General features: G+C 40.0%; 2 protein-coding genes across 3 annotated transcripts; one reads left to right on the plus strand and one right to left on the minus strand.

Moving 5' to 3' along the window:
* Positions 1-764: 764 nt before the first annotated feature.
* Positions 765-2,921, minus strand: LOC121775030 (heat stress transcription factor A-5-like). 2 transcript variants are annotated; one of them, XM_042171980.1, is made up of 2 exons: positions 2,495-2,921; positions 765-2,150 (listed from the first exon to the last, which is right to left on the minus strand). In XM_042171980.1, the coding sequence occupies exons 1-2, from the start codon at positions 2,693-2,695 to the stop codon at positions 933-935; spliced, it is 1,419 nt and encodes a 472-aa protein (XP_042027914.1). In that variant the 5' UTR covers positions 2,696-2,921; the 3' UTR covers positions 765-932. The 2 variants fall into 2 exon arrangements, with proteins under 2 accessions (XP_042027914.1, XP_042027915.1); XM_042171981.1 differs by having other exon boundaries at positions 765-2,142; positions 2,495-2,630.
* A 2,019-nt stretch (positions 2,922-4,940) lies between these two features.
* LOC121775031 (protein disulfide-isomerase 5-1-like) lies at positions 4,941-8,360 on the plus strand. Its single transcript, XM_042171982.1, has 5 exons — positions 4,941-5,213; positions 5,706-5,764; positions 5,881-6,056; positions 7,962-8,068; positions 8,155-8,360. The coding sequence occupies exons 1-4, from the start codon at positions 5,076-5,078 to the stop codon at positions 8,054-8,056; spliced, it is 468 nt and encodes a 155-aa protein (XP_042027916.1). The 5' UTR covers positions 4,941-5,075; the 3' UTR covers positions 8,057-8,068; positions 8,155-8,360.
* Positions 8,361-19,409: the final 11,049 nt, after the last annotated feature.

Here is a 19,409-nt window from a genome sequence, read left to right on the forward strand (position 1 = left end):
ATATTTTATTATAAAATCAATATCAAAAGCTAGACTTTATATTTCACTAACTTTTCTATTTCATTATTCATTACATTTCATAAAACTCATGTCCATATTTATATGTGACTCCTATCCTAGGACTGAGGGAGTATAAAATCTCATATTTATGTGACTCCTATTCGGAGAGAGTATAAAATAATTGGGATGTGACTAATCAATAGTACTATATTTTTGTTATTACATTGAAATACGCACGACATTAGTCTTATCGATAATGAAATGACCAAAGAAAAAGAAAACAGACAAACAAACAAAACCCAGGAGAAGGAATGAAAGCCTTGCATTACAGCCTTGGCTTATCATGGCCACAAAATCATTTCTTAATCAAAATTTCAAATTATGTTCCAATATATCAAAAAGTTCTACACACTCGTTTAAATCCCCTCAGTTACTTCCTCTATCCCATAAGAATATGCATTTTTTCCTTTTTATTCCGTCCACAAGAATATTCGCTTTCTAATTTTGGAAACTCTTTTATATCTAATGAGGTGGGACTCATTCTCCACTAACAATAATTTAATTACTTTTTATTTCTACTTCTCTCTTACTTTACCAATTGTACGATAAAACTCGTGCCCAATCAAAAGTGCATATTCTTTTAGGACGGAGAGAGTATAACTTTTAATCTTTTCAACAAAAAGCAAGCATTGATTGAGAACAACTGAAATTAAAGACACTTTTGAAGTCAACCGAGTTGTTCATAAGCTTATTCACAATCATAATCACATGATTAAATGGTGAACTTTTTCTTATAAAATAACCACTAGCCTCATAAGATTACAAGGTTTATGCATGAGCGATGATCATGAGGCAGATAAAAATACAAAAAAAAACTAACATATGAATTTCCATGAATCACAGCAGATCCAAACAAAGCAATGAAGTTAATTTTAGAGTGTAAGATGTTCCATACCTTTGGTGTTCCTTGCCACGCCTTTGACTGGTTTCTTCTCTTCTTGTTCGTCATAAGGGTTAGCCCTAAAAGAAGAACTGGCTTCTTCAGTATCCAAGCAGCCAGGTCTTTCGGTCAAGAATTGTTCCCAGAACACATCATTCACACAGTTCTGCTCCGTTGCTGGCGCTTGCTTTTCTGCATCGGGTGAGGAAGACAAAGCCTGAGCCTCATCCAGACATGTTCTATCAGCTGTAGAAGTCTGATGGCCAACATCAATAGTATCGCTGTTTGGCCGTGAGGAGGTACACATATCCGAACTTGATTGAGGCATCACGGTGAGGTTCTGGCTCTTATTGAGTTCCAAAGGAGACGAAGCAAGAGAGAGGTTCAACAGGCAGGACAGGTGAGCATCACCCTGGTCATTTGATGTCGAGGTATTATGCAAGGAATGCAGTTTCGGGCTTTTGGGTTCCACTTTGCACGACAAAGACGAATCCATGTGTAGATCTAACGAAGCCCCGGTATCTGATAGCTCCAATGTTTCAGGGGGGCATATGAAACCCTCTGTTCTCGTATGCATGTCTATTGGACATGCCTCGATTCTCCCTTGAGGACTTATCCCATCTTCGTTTGAGCTCTGTGTGCTATGTGAAAGCAGGTTGACATCAGAAACAGCTGTCGATAACTCCAGCCTGAGTGCATTGCAGAAGTCTCGGTCTTGTTCTGTACAATCGAACTCGGGCCTGCAGCTGCTCTCGTTGTCCACTGAAACAGTCTCCTGGATCGATTGCACATCATCTGACTGGGGGACCCTCCTCTTCTTATTATACGCTGAAAAATCCATCGATTCAAGCTTCTGAGCAAGGCATTCAACAAACTCAGGATATCGAAGCGATTTATTCAGGTAGCTTAGAAGTTTTTCCTGTCTCTGCTCCATGCTACCTATACGCTGCGTTAAGTCTTCCAACTCCACCTTAGATGCAGAGTGCTGCTCCTTGAATCCCAACAAGTTTCCTTCAAGAGCAGCCTTCTCGCGCGACAACTTATCAATTTCTTCCTCGTATGTTGCTCTTTCAGGATCAACTGAACCTTGAGGCTGACTATGGCTGTGGATAGGCTTTCGACGATGTATATTCTTAAGAAGATGTTTCTGATCCTTGACGAATTCATCATTAGCAAACTCCCATCTCTCCGGATCAATCTTCCTGAATCCCTAGAACCAAAAATGTGACTTTTACACGTTAGCAACCGTGGTTAAGTCCAATTATTATCTGGAAAATCAAGAGTCCAGTTGATTTCACGAATTTCCTACATCCAAAAGGGAAATCTAAAAGAGAAGCAAACAAGGAAGTTTTCAGCAACAATGCACAAATTCCCTATGAAGCCAGTAGGAAAACGATGTCAACAAGTAGAATCAAACACAACACAATCATGATCATCGAAATTGAAATAGGTTTGAAATTGGGTAAAACAGTAAGCGCTCAATACAGAACCCTAATTGAACAATTCAGCGGAAAACGGATGACATAAGAGTTAAATTGATGGAGACGAGAATACGTAGGTGTTGAGCTGGCGAATGAAGCTGGAGAAATTGTTGTGCTTGAAGTAAGAAGGGAGGAGGAGGCGGGCGAATTCCGGTGGATTCCAGACGACGAAGCTCTTCCTGCTCCCACTCCATGATACGATCGCATCCGTCGACGAGTCGTCCACCATCTCATACGTCTTAAGCAGGAAAGGCGCCGGACCGCCGCCGTCCATCAGAGGCAAGAATTGGGGATTCTGATTAACTATTTAGTTGACTGGGATTTTGAAGGATACGGAATTGGAATTGGAATTGGAATTGGAATTGGAATTGGAATTGTTATTTGGAAACTGTGGAAGGATTACGCGTTAATCTACAAACAAAGTAAGCAGCAGCACTAATTAATTATTCTTTCCCAAATAGTAAAATTCTCTCTTCGTTGGATCCATCGCAACAAGAAGGTCCCAGATATGCACCAAACCCATTTCCATTTAATTATTATCATAGAGAATATCTTAAATATAAAATGCGTTTTCAGTTATGTGAAAATGAAAAAACAAATGCTTACCGAGAATCATCTTCGAAAAAAGCTTACAAATTAATAAATTAAGTTTTATTATAATCAAAGCAAACTTGTTTAATCGGTATATTAACAAATTTTAGTAAAATTAGTATATTTCTAATAACAAAGTATACTCCGTACTTAAAATAAAATATTTATATAACGTTTATTACTACTCCAATGTATGCAAGTCATTGAACAATTAAATCCCTTCAATCTATAATCTTTAGTTATTGAGTAAATAAATTTTAATTATATTATAATATAATATAAAATAAGATAAAATATTTATTTTGTACTATAGAGTATGATATACATATGATAATATTATAAAGCTATCGTGAAAATATAGCACTCTCTAAAAAATGATTTGACAAATAAATTTGAATATGAAATTGGGTAAATATTGAAAAAGGCTTTAAGTGGATTTTTTTTAAAATCTAGATAGTTTTTTAACTGCACTGACAAATTACATTTTACTATCATATTGCTAAACCTTTAGGACCTGTTTTATTGCTTCATAAAGTCAAGTTAGGGTGTGAGGGTCCCATCACAATCCATCGTTTGATAATTTTGTGTTGCTTTCCTAAGGTCCGGATTTATTATTTATGACTCGGTTTTATTCACTGTTGGATTTGGAAAAATTGGCAAAAATAGTCTATCAATTTTTTATGGACTTTAAACCCTAGTCACCGCCTTCATCTAGATTAAGGAGCAAAATGCCAACCATGCCCCTCTAATCTGCAAAATCCACTCAGTACATAATGGAGACCAAAACGACCAAATTCCCACAAATTTGAGGATAAAATGGTAAATTCAACTTAATACTCCTCAGTGCATAGAAGACACCAAACGTCAGAAAATGAATTATCCAAATATTTAATCCAATCCATCTTTTTTCAATTGCTATAAAACTCCCACAGGTGGATAACTTCAACCTTGGTTAAAGCCAAAATTATCCAAATAATTAATCCAGTCCATCTTTTTTCAAACCAAGCAATAAAACGGGTCCTTAGTAAGTTACTAGGGTTTGGAACTCGGGACAATGTTGGATTCGCCCGAATAGGGGGTATCGAGTGTGCTTGGCCGATAAATTTTGTCACCGAAATACGGGTCATACCCAAGGGCGTAGCAAACCTGGTAGTAATTTTGTGATGTTTTGCAGGGTGAAAGGTCAACCAATACCGAGATAAGCCAAGGAATGGGGGACCGCTGGGGTATTGATTTTCACCGTAATTTGGAGTACATCCATCGGGATTCATTGCTAGAAAGAGAGAAATATTAGATGATGAGAGAATGGAGAAGTGTAAAGTAAAATATGGGGTATATATAGAGAGAATAAAAAATAAAAAATAAAAAATAAAAACTATTCCGCCCCTGATCGGTAGTGTCACATCAGAGTGGGCGTTGATCGACAATGGGCGCGGACGAGATGTAGGCGGTGGGGGAGGCCGTCGATTGGCGGTTTTGCTGCAATGGGCGCCGATCGACGCCCTTATTGTGCGTTCTCTTAGCTTATGTGATAAAAACGAGTTGTTAAAAAATCTTCCTATAGCCAATTGAGTGAATGTGGAAAAAAATAGAACTACTAAAATCTACTATTCTCTCCCCTCTTGAAGATAATCTACTTTCTTTTTTTATCTGCTCCAACTAATATGATTCATTACTAAAAAAAACACATTTTATCTCTATCTTATTTATTTTTATTTATTCTCTCCACTTAACATACAAAATAAAGTTGTATAAAATCTGTCAATGAGGGAGTCATCTTTCTTGGTGCATAGGGAATAAAAATTATGAAAATTAATTAGTAAGAGAACAAAGGATTAAGAAAATGAATAAAAATACGTCACAGGTCTACGATTAAGGTTTTGTTCTTGTGAAAAAACGAGAAATATATCTGGTTTAAAAAAAAAACTTGAAAAACGTAACTTCACATTATTAATTGGGCATATCGATCCAAGAATTTAGGGCTCTTCTTCTCGAGCTCTCGGAGTCATCATCAGTGCTCTAACCGGCGACTTCATCTACTCCGCGATCTGAGTTCGATCGCGATGCGGCGTCGGTTGCCCAATCTCTCAATTTCTGTCGTATTATTATTTTGTTCCTCCATTTTCATCTTCAGCTCGATCTGCAATCCGTCTGTAAATGCTGAAGTCATAACCCTTAATTCCGAAATTTTTAATGACAAGGTAAGTTTTATTGCACTTCACCTCCAGCAAGGAATCCGTTTTTGTGATTCTCTCTTAGATCACGCCCAAAGTGGTTTGTCGTTGTGTTTTCTAGTTTAAACTAATGATTTCAGCCTGTTTGTGTTAAATCAACTTAGATATTATTGAGTAATTTGTAGCTCTATGGTTGTATTGTGTGTTTAATTTCTAATATATTACTGTAGTATGAAATCTGCTTCTGAGGATTAGGTATTCTTGTTTGATCCTAGCAATTAGAAAATCATAGTTGTATTTGTGTTTCATTGTGGCAGGTTCTTACATAAGTTCTCTTCTGCATATATTACATATATATATATATTAGCAGCGTAGTAAATTACAGCAGATAACTTCGTGTGGTAGACATCCTTGCAAGAAATTATGTGAATGTTTGATGAGCAAAGAAATGGTGATCTTAGTAGCCTTGGTTTTGTTGTGTTTCGTTCAAGATTTTGAGCACGTATATGGTTTGTTCAGATGCAGGAGAAAGATACTGCATGGTTCGTCAAGTTCTGTGTCCCTTGGTGCAAGCACTGGTAAACTTTAGTTGTTAGTGCCTTGGTGGCCTTCTGTTTCTTTCTTATCCTAGCATCATGTGCGAACTTGAACACAAATTATTGTAAGCTTAGTGATATTCTAAAGTTGTTTCCAGCAAGAACTTGGGGACACTATGGGAGGATTTGGGGAAGGAGATGGAAGGTGAAGATGAAAATGAGATCGGAGAGGTTGATTGTGGCACAGATAAACCAGTGTGTTCTAAGGTGGATATTCATTCATATCCCACCTTCAAGTTGTTTTATAATGGAGAAGAAATTGCAAAATACCAAGGTGAGACTATACTTTTTATGAGAAGTCAATGCTCGATTCTGTTAATCTTTCCTCTTAACTATATTGGCTTAGCCCTTTAGTGATTTGTTGCTAATTTTTTTATGCAAGTCATTGCTTAACATTTCATCATCCTGTGGCGTTGTTAACTGGTCCTTGATGCAAAAGTCAGTCAACATATTGATTTGGAATGGCCAGTAAGTTGTCGACGTGTTGTTCCTTGGATTCTTACCTGATATTGTAAAAAGTGACAGAACCTCAAAACTAGTTAACAGAAGCTCACCTAATGTTGTAAAAAGAGACAAGAGCTCTAACTGGGTAATGGAATAGTACGAAGGAAAATCTTTTTTTTTCCACCCCTAAGCCTAAATTGTCAATGTTACATGTATTTCGATTCTGATCTTGGTCATGTTCTTAACTTTTAAGAATCAGGTATAGATTAACCTGTAATTTCAAAAGAATTAAAATCTCAAGTCTGAAATTTCAGTTTAATACTATATGGGGGTGTTCGGTTTGCAAAATTGTATCTCGTGATTAAATATGTAGTGTGTTTGATTCATGAGATTGAATCCACAACTCAATTATTTATGGATAATCATGGGATAATTAGTCATAGCTAACTCCCTCCAACTAAAATAATCTCACAACTCAATCCTAGATTATATCTTGGTACTATTTTATCTAGAAAACCGAATACCACCTATTTAGTGCTGGAAGTGATGCTAAATTAAATTAAGAACAAAAATTAAAATGGTAGAGCTTTCCCTAGGAGTTAGGACTAGGATGTACTCCCTCCGTCCCATAAAAATATGTGCAATTGATATGGCACGGGAATTAAAACAAATTGGTAAAGTAAGAGAGAGAAGAAGAGTGGCAATTAAAGTAGTGATAGTGGATAGTGGAACCCACATTATTAGGAGTGTTTAATGGTGGTATAAGTTGTAAATAAGTTGATGTATAGGGGTAATAAATTGGGATAACTTTTCAAAAATGGAATGCACATAATTTTATGGGACGAACGAAAATGGAAAGTGCACATATTTTTATGGGACGGAGGGAGTATAACTTACTTGATATTGATGGGTTTAGTTAAGAGTAGATGGTCACACCACTTAAAAGTTAAAACTAATTTGGGGTTGTGTAAGAAGACTTTCGGCAAGAGCTGAGATGGTGATGGTGATGGTGACACATGGATGACATTGTTACTTGTTAGATCCCTTCCAAGCAGTAAAGTAAAGATTAATTGCTGACACTTTGTTAGTCACTTACTTTTGTGAATGGTTTTTATGCTCTTCTATGAAATTTTTGCTTGACAGGGAAATGCTTGTATAACCATAAGAAAATTGGGCAAGGAACTTAGTTGGATAATGTCTTATTCTTATTGATGAATATTTGTGAAATATTGTGAATTTGTGATACTAAAGAATTACCTAGGTGATCCAATATGACAAACAAGTCTCTCTCTCTCTCCCCTCACCTCTACCCAGTGGGGGAAGAGTTTGAAAAGTACCTCCAATGTTTATATAAAGTTCTAAGTATAATTTTATTTCTGGGATTTAAAGTATGAAAAAGCCTTGTGGTTGCAGAGCATAAACCTACTATATGTTAATGGATTACCCTGGCATCTCCTTGTCTTCTCTATCAATTTTACTTTCTATAGTGATGTTTTCATTCACCATTGATGCAAAGATTTGACAGACAGATATTATAAGGTTCATAGGTGTTTATTTGGAATACTATATAATTTCTGTGTCCATTTGTGACTCTTCTGAAGTTTCCTTGTCCATATGTGATAATTCAGACCGATGCAATCAAAATATATCAACAGTCCGTGGGACTATTTTGTCGAATGTGATCAAGAGTATCATAGCTTGCACTAGATTAACCTTTGCAAATTGAATGTCACAGGAACTAGGGATGTTGAGTCACTCAAAAGATTTGCTCTAGAAGAAACACTTCAAGCAGCTACAAAAGCACAACTCAATGATGATGCTGAGTTATAACTTACCCCTCAGGTAGCCATGACTTCCATTTATTTTCTACCACTGATGAGTACCACCTTGCGTTATACATTCTTCTTACCGAATCTTCACTCATGCAGGTCAAGATAGATAGCCGCATGTGTCCTTGGCCACTGTCTTTGGGGATCCTTGCGGTTTTACAACAGCGGCTTTTTTACCTTTTGTTCGAAACAGATTATTCAATTACTCTTTTTGTTTAGAAATAGATTTGCCTTGCAGACCTTTTATTATTAGATCATTTGTTAAGCAAAATTTTGCTTCATGAGAAAACTATTAAGAGACAGTATGAGTTATGTTGTCATGGTGCTTTGCTGATTAATTAGCACACCCAACTTTGCTAAAAAAACGACTCAAAGATGGAAAATAAAAAACGAGAACAAAGATGTGAAGCAACTTTACATTGTTAAATTAAGTCTGTACTCGAAACCAATTTGCTTATAACTGAGGCTAGAAGACGTGACAAAACGACTTTTTTCAACAAACAAAGGAATATAAAGCACTGGAAACTGCAAAATTTGAAACCCAAAAAAGAGATTTTTATGATGAAATGGGTTCGATGCTTTATACACTGCAACCTTGCTGGATTAATGTGAATCAAATTGTAGTTTTGTTTGGAATTAATTTTATACACTGCAACCTTGTTAATTGATGTGAATCAAATTACAAAATGGATTCATTTTGATGTCATTTCAGGGCCAAATGCTAAAACTGAAAGAGAAGAAGTAAAGACAGAAATTTGGACAAGATAAATGAAAAAGAATAACACACAGTGAAAGGACCCCATAGGGTAACATTAATGTTACATACCACTCGGTTGGGTAGGCATTTGAGCACTCCAGAGAAGTGCACTCGACCGAGTAGGATTATTCCTTAAAGCCACCCGGTCCCGGTCGGCAGAAATCGAGCATTGATCTAGAGAGGACTCGTCAGGATAAAATTGCTGCCACAAGTCACCTGGTCAAGTGATATCATGCGGCATTCCTAGGAGCAAGACCCGACCGGAAGAAATCAGCCTCAGAATGCCACCCGGTCGGGTGATATCGCTGGAGAAGGACATGAACTTATACCCAACCGGGTTGAAGTTGTGCCACTTAGTCACCGGTTAGTTTTTATCATGCATAATGTACCAGAGTTGACTACCTAGCCGGGTGAAACCGCATCGCCTCAATAATCAAACCCATTTTATTTAAATGTGCTCTGCATCATCCTCCAAAAGTATAAGTTGAACCAAAAACTTATAGAAGAGGGGACTGTTGACTCAAAACTAGAGAGAAATAAGAGATTTAAGGCCATCCACAACGCTGTCACTATACCATCCTTTAAATTACTATTTGCGGGTCTCACTGTACTTTTTTACTCAATCCCTTAACTAAGGGATAGAACCTGCAACCATCCGTCCCTTATCCGTCCCTTAAATTACTATTCATTCAATTTCAGTTTTTTTTAAAAAAAATTTCCCAACAAATTCAATTAATAAAAAACACACTTCATTAAAAATAAAATAACATTACAACATAATATAAAAATACAACTTAAAATTCAAAAAAAAAACACACATAATTAAAATCCTAATAAAAAAAATGACATAATTTAAAATATAATTTTATAGAAAATAAAAAAAACTACTCCATCGGCGAATCATCCCCCGGTGGAGGCGGTGGAGGTGCACCGAAGCCTTGAGGAGGCGGCATGCCAAGTTGTGCGGCCATAAACATAATTCCGTTAAGCCAGGCTTGGTATTGGGTGGGCGTAAAGCGGAAAGTGTCCGCCATTGTGGCGGTATTGTACATGGACATAAGGGAGTTCGAGGGTCCTCCGAGCCCGAGCCCGCCAGGCTTGATTCGGCTCGGCCCCTCCTCCCTCTAGCCGCCTTCGCCGCATTTCTCCCTTGCGGCCAACGGCGCCCGGGAGGACCCCCGGCAGGGACGGATACATATGAGCATCACAAGGGGCAATTGCCCCAGCTAAAAAAAATTATTTATACTATTTTGATTATTAATTTTTAAATTATTTGAAATATTCTCTATATGCCCATTCTCTAATTCTTAAAATATCTTTATATGAATTTTTGCCCCATCTATATAGAATTCATGGCTCCGTCCCTGCCCCCGGCATCGTCTGCCGGGGTCTCCTCCTCCTGCGAGGCAAACTCTTGTGGCCCGCTGCCCGAACCGCCTTCACCAGACGAGTATTAGCCACTCACCTTGTGCTTCGTGCGCTTCGAGGTCGAGCCCGAGCTGGACCGCACACCGCTGGCCCACCTTTCCTCGTCCCTGACGACCTCCCAAACATCGGCATATTTGAATTGTTTGTCGGTGTCGTCGTAGTAGACCCGCAAAGCCGACCTCAGAATGTCGGCTCCTGTGGCTCCGCTTTGGTAATGAGCCGCTTCATTCTTGTGGATGGCGCAAAATCGTTTGACCTCTCTGTCGACTCGGTCAAAGTGAGCGCGGGGCATCTTATATATGCGGCGGCGGGTCTTTTTCGGCTTAATCTCGTGGTAGGCCTCGGTGACCTTTTCCCATAAGCACTTCCGGGGTGTTGATTCCCGACGATGGGATCGTACGAGATGCTGATCCATGCGTTGTACACTGCCAGCGTTTCTTTGGCGCCATATGGATGCCGGCCTAGATCCTCCTCCTCGTCCGCCTCCGCCCTGTAACTTCCCCCGCCTCGGCCTTCTTCCGGAGTGGGTTGAACCGGATAATCCTCCCGAATCTGGGAGAGTCCCTGCGAATACCGCGGGGTGGAGGGACGAGTGTATGCATCCACATCAAAATTGGGGGGTTGGTACCCCCGGCGTCGACGAACCCTGGGTGCCCGGCATCGACGAACCGGAACCACCCAATGTGTTGTACATGTTCCCCCAATCGCCGAACGCGTTGAGATCCCATGAGCCGGAGCCGCCACCGTCGGAGTTTCCGTCGCCGGACATTTTGTGATGAGATGTTAGATGAAAATTGGAGAGGAAATGAAGATGATTTGGGAAGAATAGATGTGTAATTATATGTGAAATGAGGATGGATTATGAGTATTTATAGAGTTAAAAAAAGGAAAAACGACTATTAACAGTAATATTACCGTTTCACATGGCCTGGGAGCGCGCCACGTCGCCTGGCGAGCCGTCCCGCGTTTCGTCACGGCGAAACGGGACTGGTGACGGGCTGGGGGCGGGCTGGTGACGGGATGAGGCGCTGCAACGCGTCCCGCCCCGGTTCAATCACGCAGCAACGAAATACGGGCCACCCTCGTAACGCGTTGCGGGTGGCCTAAGAGATGAAGCTCAAGAGAGATTGAAGTTTCATGATCTAACAAGGAATTGTCCCCCATGTAATACACTACCATCGCTATTATTATTGTAACAACCATGAGTGGCTAGTTCTTCAAACTTCTCCTAGCTCTAGTAAAATTTTATCATTGTAAATGAAATAGTTCACACAAACAAGCAAGTATAACAAGATTATAAGAAACTACAGGAGATTCAAGATGGAACCAGAGTTGCTTAACAAAATACAGTACTTCCCATTACGTGTCTTAGTTTTTCATTTTGGGGTGTCTCTTATTAATTTGTCTCGCTTCATTTTTACACTTTTAATAGTAGGCTTTATATTCCACTAACTTATTTTACTCACATTTAATTATTATGACTTATATATAAAAGTAAGATTTACTTTCACAAACTTTTCCAATTGACTCTCCTCACTTGTGTCGGGGTCAAGAGAGAACATATTGAGGGACGAAGAGAGTAGTTAAAAATGAACACTAAAACACGAAATGTAAATTGTTTGAGGGAACCACAAGTCCGATGATACAAATACAAGTACAAGTACGACAAGAGAATAGTTGATGCGGAGAGATTCCAATCTTCCGGTAGGGCTGCTGAGTGGAACAGGAAGCAGAGTGAGATGATTGTGGAGTGGTAGAGCGCAACTGGTAACTTCACTGCTTACTGGAATGAAACTAGGGAAGTGGAAGAAGTTGAAAGAGAAAGAAAAGCTCACCAATGGCAGAACCATAGACGAACAGGTTACAACCCAAGCATGTATATTTATGATCTATTGTTGGTGTCTTGCCAACCCAGTACTCATCCGCTGTTTATCTAGTGATCTGCCAAAATTGCAGCAAGGATCACCTAATACTTTTCCTAAAACATTTCCTACTCCACACTCAGTCTCCCCTGGCGCATCTCGTGATCATCTCACAACCTCTGCTGTAGGAATTGGCGACGCCGGCGGCCTTCGCCTTGCAGTTGTAATACGAAGCTCCGGGCCGATCGCACGGCACCAAATCTCTTCTCAGAGTGTCGTAGCTGATGTATCTCCGCCGCATCAGAAAGTGATGAGATCCGTCCGCAGATTAGGAAATGCAGGAAGAGAAGCTGAGGTTTGGGCATTTTGTGGGATCAGGATTATTGAGAGGAGGATGGATATTTTGTGAAAATTGAAAAGAGTGAGGAGTGAGAAATTGATTTGTTTTGGAGAGTCATTGAGCATGAGAGAGAGTGACCCATCAAATGTCTGTTGGTTGTCGAGTTTTGTCACAATTGGACTTACCCTTAATTCAGGAGAGTAGCCTTATGATTATATCACATAAAATAAAATTATGGCGATATAATGATTCGGTTTGCAAGATTGTATTCGGGATTAAATTTATAGTGTGTTTGGTTCATGAGTTCAACCCCAGAACTCAATCTTAGATGGATAATAATGGGATAATTAGTCATATCTATGACTAAAATAATCTCACACCTCAATTCTAATTTGTATCTTGGTATTATTTTATCTTGAAAACCAAACACCACTTAAGTGACATAAAATACTAACACAACCTCCTCCAATTGATTTTAGCCTTCTTTGTATTGGAGTTTGTTCAGATTTTCAACTTTGTGTTTCGTGATAATAGTATGACTTCTATAAGTTTATAATGTGGTTGTTACTAGTTACCTATTTGATTTAAATGCACATCCAGGAGGGATAAGGAAATGATTAAGGGAAAAACATCCTGGAGTTATTTTGGGCATTAAATGCAATTCCAACATGGTAAATGGTAACTGCTCCAACAACAAAAACCTTAACAAAAACTGAAACTACTACAAAGCTAACACACAATTAGAAATAACAATGATTGATCATAGTGCAGAGGCTTGTAAAAGGCCCCTCAACTGACGTAGTCCGCCTGATCCTTGGCGCCAAGCTGAGCGAGGTGGAGAGCAGCCACCTTCTCGGTGTAATTTTTGTGCCCCATGCATTTCCATTTCATATAGCTGAATCAATGTGTCATTGTCGACGCTGATACATATCTCATAGGCATAATCAAACAACTTATGTGTGTTCCCTGAAACCTCGATGTTGTTGTTGAGGAGCGAGCATGATCCGTCCGGTCCTATTTGAGGTGCCGTTTCGCCGCTGCTGGAATTGCAGACTCCGCAATAATAAACGTAAAATTTCATGTTTATTTTCTAATTTAAATATTCTTAGTAAATCTTTTATCATGATCAGTGGCGGACGCAGGAATATTAAAATTTCTCATACTCTCTTTCGTTTATAAAAAATAGTCTCGTTTTGCTATTTTTGGGTATCGACTAGTCCCATTGTTAAAATGGAAAGTTTCTTTCTCATATTTTTATCTACTTTTCTTTCTATCTATTTTACTTTACCTATTTTTTCTCTTTCTTTCTTACTTTATTAATTTCTCATTAAAACTCGAGTTGTCCACAAATGAGACCTTTTTATGTGTCGTCATCTGTTAGACTTTACTCTCTTCATCTATCTTACTTTATTTCCTCTCTTACTTTATTCTCTTCATTTTAACCTTTAACACATCAATTTCTTAAATCATGTGCCCAAAAAACACCCCAACTACTTTGAGACGAATGGAGTAAAATTATAAAAATGCATAAATGTCTAATATATAAAATTAATCCAACACATGTTTAACAAAAAAATAATACAATTCATGTTCTAGTTGTGTTTATTTTGCTAAAACAATAAATATATAATATATAAAAATGCATAATTATCTAATAAATACACGGTTTTATAATCTATTTCCTTCATTTCCTAAAAATAGAAGTTCTTTCATTTTAGTTTGTTTTCTAAAAATAAAAACTCTCTATTTAGGAAATGGACCCCACAATCTTTTAATATTAGAGTGAACTACCTCAAAAGTCCTTAACTTTTCCGTTTGTGACACTGCAGGTCCCTACCAAAAAAATATCACCAGACAACCCTAACCTTCAACATAATCACATATCTTGTTTTTTCTGACTAAAATGCCCTTAAGCCCTAAAAGGGCATTCTGGTCATCTCAATAAAAATGCTGACAGTGGTGGCCTGCATGCTGCACAACATCTACTGTTCACACCTTTTTCTGAATAATTGAAGCATAATTATTATTTTTTCACACCTGGTAAGTTATCAATTTTTAATTTAGATTAATCTTGTCATATGAAAAATTGAAAACACAACGTTAATATACATAAACATTTTATATAAAGCTAATCCAATACTTTTAAATTATTGAATTTACATAGATTACTTGGAAAGAAAATTAAAATTATATATTGTAAATGATGGTTTTTGCCGTGAAACCCTATAATTAGATTTTCTATTGGTTGATATTCATTTTAAAATTTCATTTACAACATCTAAAGCAGCACTATATTTAACAAAATGTTTTGAAATGATACTGATAAGGCTAATTTCATACATAGATCCAGGGGTTAAATTCATACATTTGCGGGGTCTAACACATGTTTTAAGCCAAGAGTGTAGAAGATTTCGCCAGGTCTAGGAAGAAGAGAGGGTAATTGCATGGCCCAAGGAATCTGGCGAAAAGAGTGAGCGTTGTGGAGAAGAATTACCAGACGGAGGAGATCAGGGAGCTAAAGGGCAGAATGGAGACTTCTGCGAAGGCTTCTAGAAGATCAAACCCGCATCTATATAAGGAAGAGAGCATGCATTCCAAAACCAAAACCAGTACCAGTATCACCATGACCAGTACAACCCTCCTGGCCAGTATAACCAATACCCACCTAACCAGAACCAACAAAACTTCCAAAATTTCCAGCCCAACCAAAGTTCCCAGTATAACCAGCACCAAGGGCCAAGTCAGTCCCAATATCCCAGTAGGACAAGACGATCTATGGAGGATATGATGGGAGAATTGCTCGCCTCGCAGCAAAGTATCAAGGGTGAGCTGCAATCTAACAATGAAGTGGTGTAGGGGACGCAGAATGCCCAGAAGGAGCACAAGGCAAATATAGATATGATGGATAGGCAGTTGGCCCAGCTGGCCAGTTCGATGTGTGAAATGAAAGAAAACTCAGGGAAACTCCCGTCTACAGTCCATGCACTGAAAAGGCAAACGTGAGCAAGGTCACATTGCGGTCCGGTACCACCTATGAGGGACCCCAACCGAAGGAGTCCAGTGGAGAACCAAGTGGAGCAACATTGCTGAAAGACGTTGTCTCGGAAAAGAAGCTACACAGACCTCTACCCCAAATGCAGGATCTATTTTTCTTGGATGGGGAACCATCGGGAAAAAGTGAAACCGGAAGCATGCATCCCAAGGTGGACTCACCTAAGGAAAAGGAACCAACGAAGGAGACTCCAGCCCAGAATTTACCCAAGGAAAACTCCAGAAGGGCTGTTGAAGGACTCATTGAAGAAGAGAAAGGAAAGAAACTGTTCCCTTATCGTTGCGTAACCAAAAGGAAGAAGGAGGCCCCGGTGGATTACATGTCGATTTTCGGGAAGCTGGATGTTACCATACCATTCCTCCAGGCCGTGAAGATACCCTCACTCGGGAAATTCATTAAAGAGTTCATAGCCGGAAAAGCCCAGGAGAATGGAAAGATCATGGTGGAAGGGATATCGTCAGCAATTGCGCAGGAGAAGTTACCGCCCAAGAGAGCCGATCCAGGTATGTTCACTTTGCCCATAACTATAGGAGATGTGAAAGTCGAGCATGCAATGTGTGACCTGGGAGCTTCTATTAATGTTATGCCTTTGTCAATCTATAACCGGCTGAAGGGAGTAACGTTATCAAGTACTAGGGTGTTGATCCAACTGGCTGATAGATCATGCATAAGTCCTGAGGGTGTATTAGAAAATGTGTTGGTAAGAGTATATGATTTTACTTATCCTGGTGATTTTTACATGATCAAGATGGGTGAGTCTGAAGCTAGGGAGTCCAACGACATATTGTTAGGAAGGCCATTTCTTAGGACAACCAAGACAATTGTAGATACGGCTGAAGGAACAATTTGCGTTGATTTTCATGGAGAGAAGTTTACCTTTGATATAAATGAGGCCATGAAAAAGCCTATCGATTCTGAAAATCTATGTTGTGTGGATGTAATTGACCCCTTAGTCCAAGATTTTCTTGAGACTGAATTATTGTAGGAGAAACTCCAAGCTTTAGATGTATATGGGCAGGCTGATGTAGAGGCAGCTGCTTGGTGTGATCTGATCAGTAGCCAGGGGTTAACTGATAAAGAGATAGAAGGAGCAATTAAGGATTTCTGTCAGAAATCAGAATTTATTGGAGCCACAGAGGCTAAGCTACCAGTCAGTACAGATGAACTTTCAGATGGAGAATTAGAAAAGGACGGGGACGCTGCAAGAAACCCTCTACCAGAGGACACGCTTTCCCCATAAGTAGAATTGAAAAAGCTACCAACGACACTGAAGTATGCATTCTTAGGCAAGGAAAACTCGTATCCAGTGATTATCAGCAGCAGCCTGACGAAAGAACAAGAGGCAAGGCTACTAACTGTCTTAGGCAGGAACAAGAAAGCAATTGGATGGAGCCTTACAGATTTGATGGGAATAAGCCCCGACGTCTGCATGCATCATATCAGGCTAGAAGAGGGGGCGAAAGAACATCGTGACTCGCAGAGGAAGGTGAATCCCAACATGCGGGAGGAAATCTTGAAGGAAATCTTAAAGTTGCTGTCATTAGGGATTATCTACTCGGTGCCCGATAGCGAGTGGGTCAGCCCTGTGCACATGGTTCCCAAGAAGTCCGGGATTCAAGAGGTTCAAAATGAGAGGAATGAGCTGATACCGACAAGGCTAGTTACTGGTTGGTGGATGTGCATAGACTACCGCAAGCTGAACGCCGCGACCAGAAAAGATCACTTCCCCCTACCGTTCATCGATCAGATGTTGGAGCGACTGGCTGGGAAGAAGTACTTTTGTTTTTTGGATGGGTACAGCGGGTATTTCAGATTTACGTGAACCCTGAAGACCAGGATAAAACTACCTTCACCTGCCCGTTTGGAACCTATGCGTACAAACGCATGCCGTTCGGTCTTTGCAACGCTCCGGGAACATTTCAGCGATGCATGATGAGCATATTTTCCGATCTGATCGAGGAGTGTATAGAGATATTCATGGATGATTTCACAGTATACGGGGACTCTTTCAACTCATGCCTTCATCATTTGGAGATAGTCTTGGAGAGGTGTCAAGCGAAATGCCTAGTCTTGAATTTTGAGAAGTGTCATTTTATGGTCACGGAAGGTATCGTCCTAGGGCACGTGGTGTCAGAGAGAGGTATCCAGGTGGATCAGGCCAAAGTGGACGTAATTTCCAAACTACCTTTCCCAAATGACCAGAAGGAGATAAGGGGTTTTCTGGGGCATGCGGGATTTTATCGCCGATTTATTAAAGACTTCGCAAAAATCGCCCAACCACTTACCAGACTCCTCCAAAACGAGGTGGAATTCAATTTTGATGATCAATGCAAGGCTGCTTTCAACTTGCTCAAGGAGAAGCTAATATCCGCACCGATTATCCGGGCTCCTGATTGGGAGCATCCGTTCGAAGTGATGTGTGATGCCAGCAATTATGCAGTGGGAACTGTTCTGGGTCAGAAGATCGAGGGAAAAAGGTATGTAATTTTCTATGCGTCTAAAACCTTAAATCAAGCCTAAAGGAATTATGATACCACGGAGAAGGAGATGCTAGCCGTGGTGTATTCATTCGAGAAGTTTCGGTAGTACTTGTTGGGATCCAAGGTCATCGTGTATACTGACCATGCAGCCATTAAGTATCTGATTGCCAAGAAGGAATCCAAACCACGCTTGATCCGATGGGTACTCTTGTTACAAGAATTTGATTGGGAGGTGGAAGATAAGAGAGGAGTCGAGAATAAAGTCGCGGATCATTTGAGTAGGATAGTGCAAGGCGGGAGCAGCGAAGAGATTCACGACCGATTTCCAGAGGAACATTTGTGTGAGGTAATTTTTGTTGTTAGAAAGATAGATTGGGAAGAAGTGATGAAGCTTACTAGCCAGGATAGTACAGGGAAAGGAAAGGAAAATGTAGGGTAGGAACCATGGTATGCGGACCTAGCCAACTACTTAGTTTCGGGGGAGCTTCCAGAAGTGCCGAGCATCACCAAGGCTCAAAGAATGAAGATCAAGAGCGAGGCGAAGTACTACTTTTGGGACGACCCATATCTTTGGAGAGTAGGAGCAGATCAAGTGATAAGAAGGTGCGTTCCTGACTGGGAGCAGAGGGACGTATTGACGCATTGCCACTCTTTGGCGTGTGGAGGACATTTCGGTCCCAGGAAGACAGCGAGAAAGATCCTGGATAGCGGATTTTATTGGCCAACCCTCAACAAAGATGCCTACGAGTTCTGTAGAGGTTGTGAGCGTTGTCAACAGACCGGTGGAATATCAGCGCGAGATGAAATGCCACAAGTCCCGATCGTTGTTTGTGAGTTGTTCGACATATGGGGGATGGATTTCATGGGGCCTTTTCCCTCGTCGTATGGGAACTTGTACATCTTAGTCGCAGTTGACTACGTCTCCAAGTGGCTAGAAGCCAAGGCCACAAGTACGTGTGAAGCAAGGGAGGTAGCCAAGTTCCTCAAAAGTAACATTTTCAGTCGTTTCGGAGTACCAAGGGCCATAATATCCGATCAGGGCACCCACTTCTGTAACCGCACCATCGAAGCGTTGATGAAGAAATACGGTGTTCATCACAGACTATCGAGCCCCTACCACCCACAAGCGAACGGGCAAGCAGAAATCTCTAACTGAGAGATAAAGAAGATTCTGGAGAAGACCATCAATCCTTCCAGGAAGGACTGGAGTATAAGGTTAGAGGATGCTCTGTGGGCATATCGCACAGCCTACAAGACCCCCATATGAATGTCTCCGTACCGAATTGTTTTCGGGAAGATGTGCCACTTACCAGTGGGAATTGAGCACCGGGCATACTGGGCAGTACATCAAGTGAATGTAGATGCTACAGCCCGTGAAAAGTACGTGAAAAGGAAAGGAAGTTGCAGCTGCAGGAGTTAGAGGAACTCAGATTGG

The sequence above is a fragment of the Salvia splendens genome, chromosome 17, assembly GCF_004379255.2.
Source record: "Salvia splendens isolate huo1 chromosome 17, SspV2, whole genome shotgun sequence".
Classification (NCBI taxonomy): Eukaryota; Viridiplantae; Streptophyta; class Magnoliopsida; order Lamiales; family Lamiaceae; genus Salvia; species Salvia splendens.

What these genes read in the sequence shown, in the direction of transcription:
- LOC121775030 (XM_042171980.1), bottom strand. Translation starts at nt 2,695, where the DNA reads ATGGACGGCGGCGGTCCGGCGCCTTTCCTGCTTAAGACGTATGAGATG. An exon ending in TTCGCCAGCTCAACACCTAC is followed by an intron (nt 2,151 to 2,494) that starts GTATTCTCGTCT and finishes TTTTGGTTCTAG; the next exon opens with GGATTCAGGAAGATTGATCC.
- LOC121775031 (XM_042171982.1), top strand. Translation starts at nt 5,076, where the DNA reads ATGCGGCGTCGGTTGCCCAATCTCTCAATTTCTGTCGTATTATTATTT. An exon ending in GTCCCTTGGTGCAAGCACTG is followed by an intron (nt 5,765 to 5,880) that starts GTAAACTTTAGT and finishes AGTTGTTTCCAG; the next exon opens with CAAGAACTTGGGGACACTAT. An exon ending in AGAAATTGCAAAATACCAAG is followed by an intron (nt 6,057 to 7,961) that starts GTGAGACTATAC and finishes TGAATGTCACAG; the next exon opens with GAACTAGGGATGTTGAGTCA.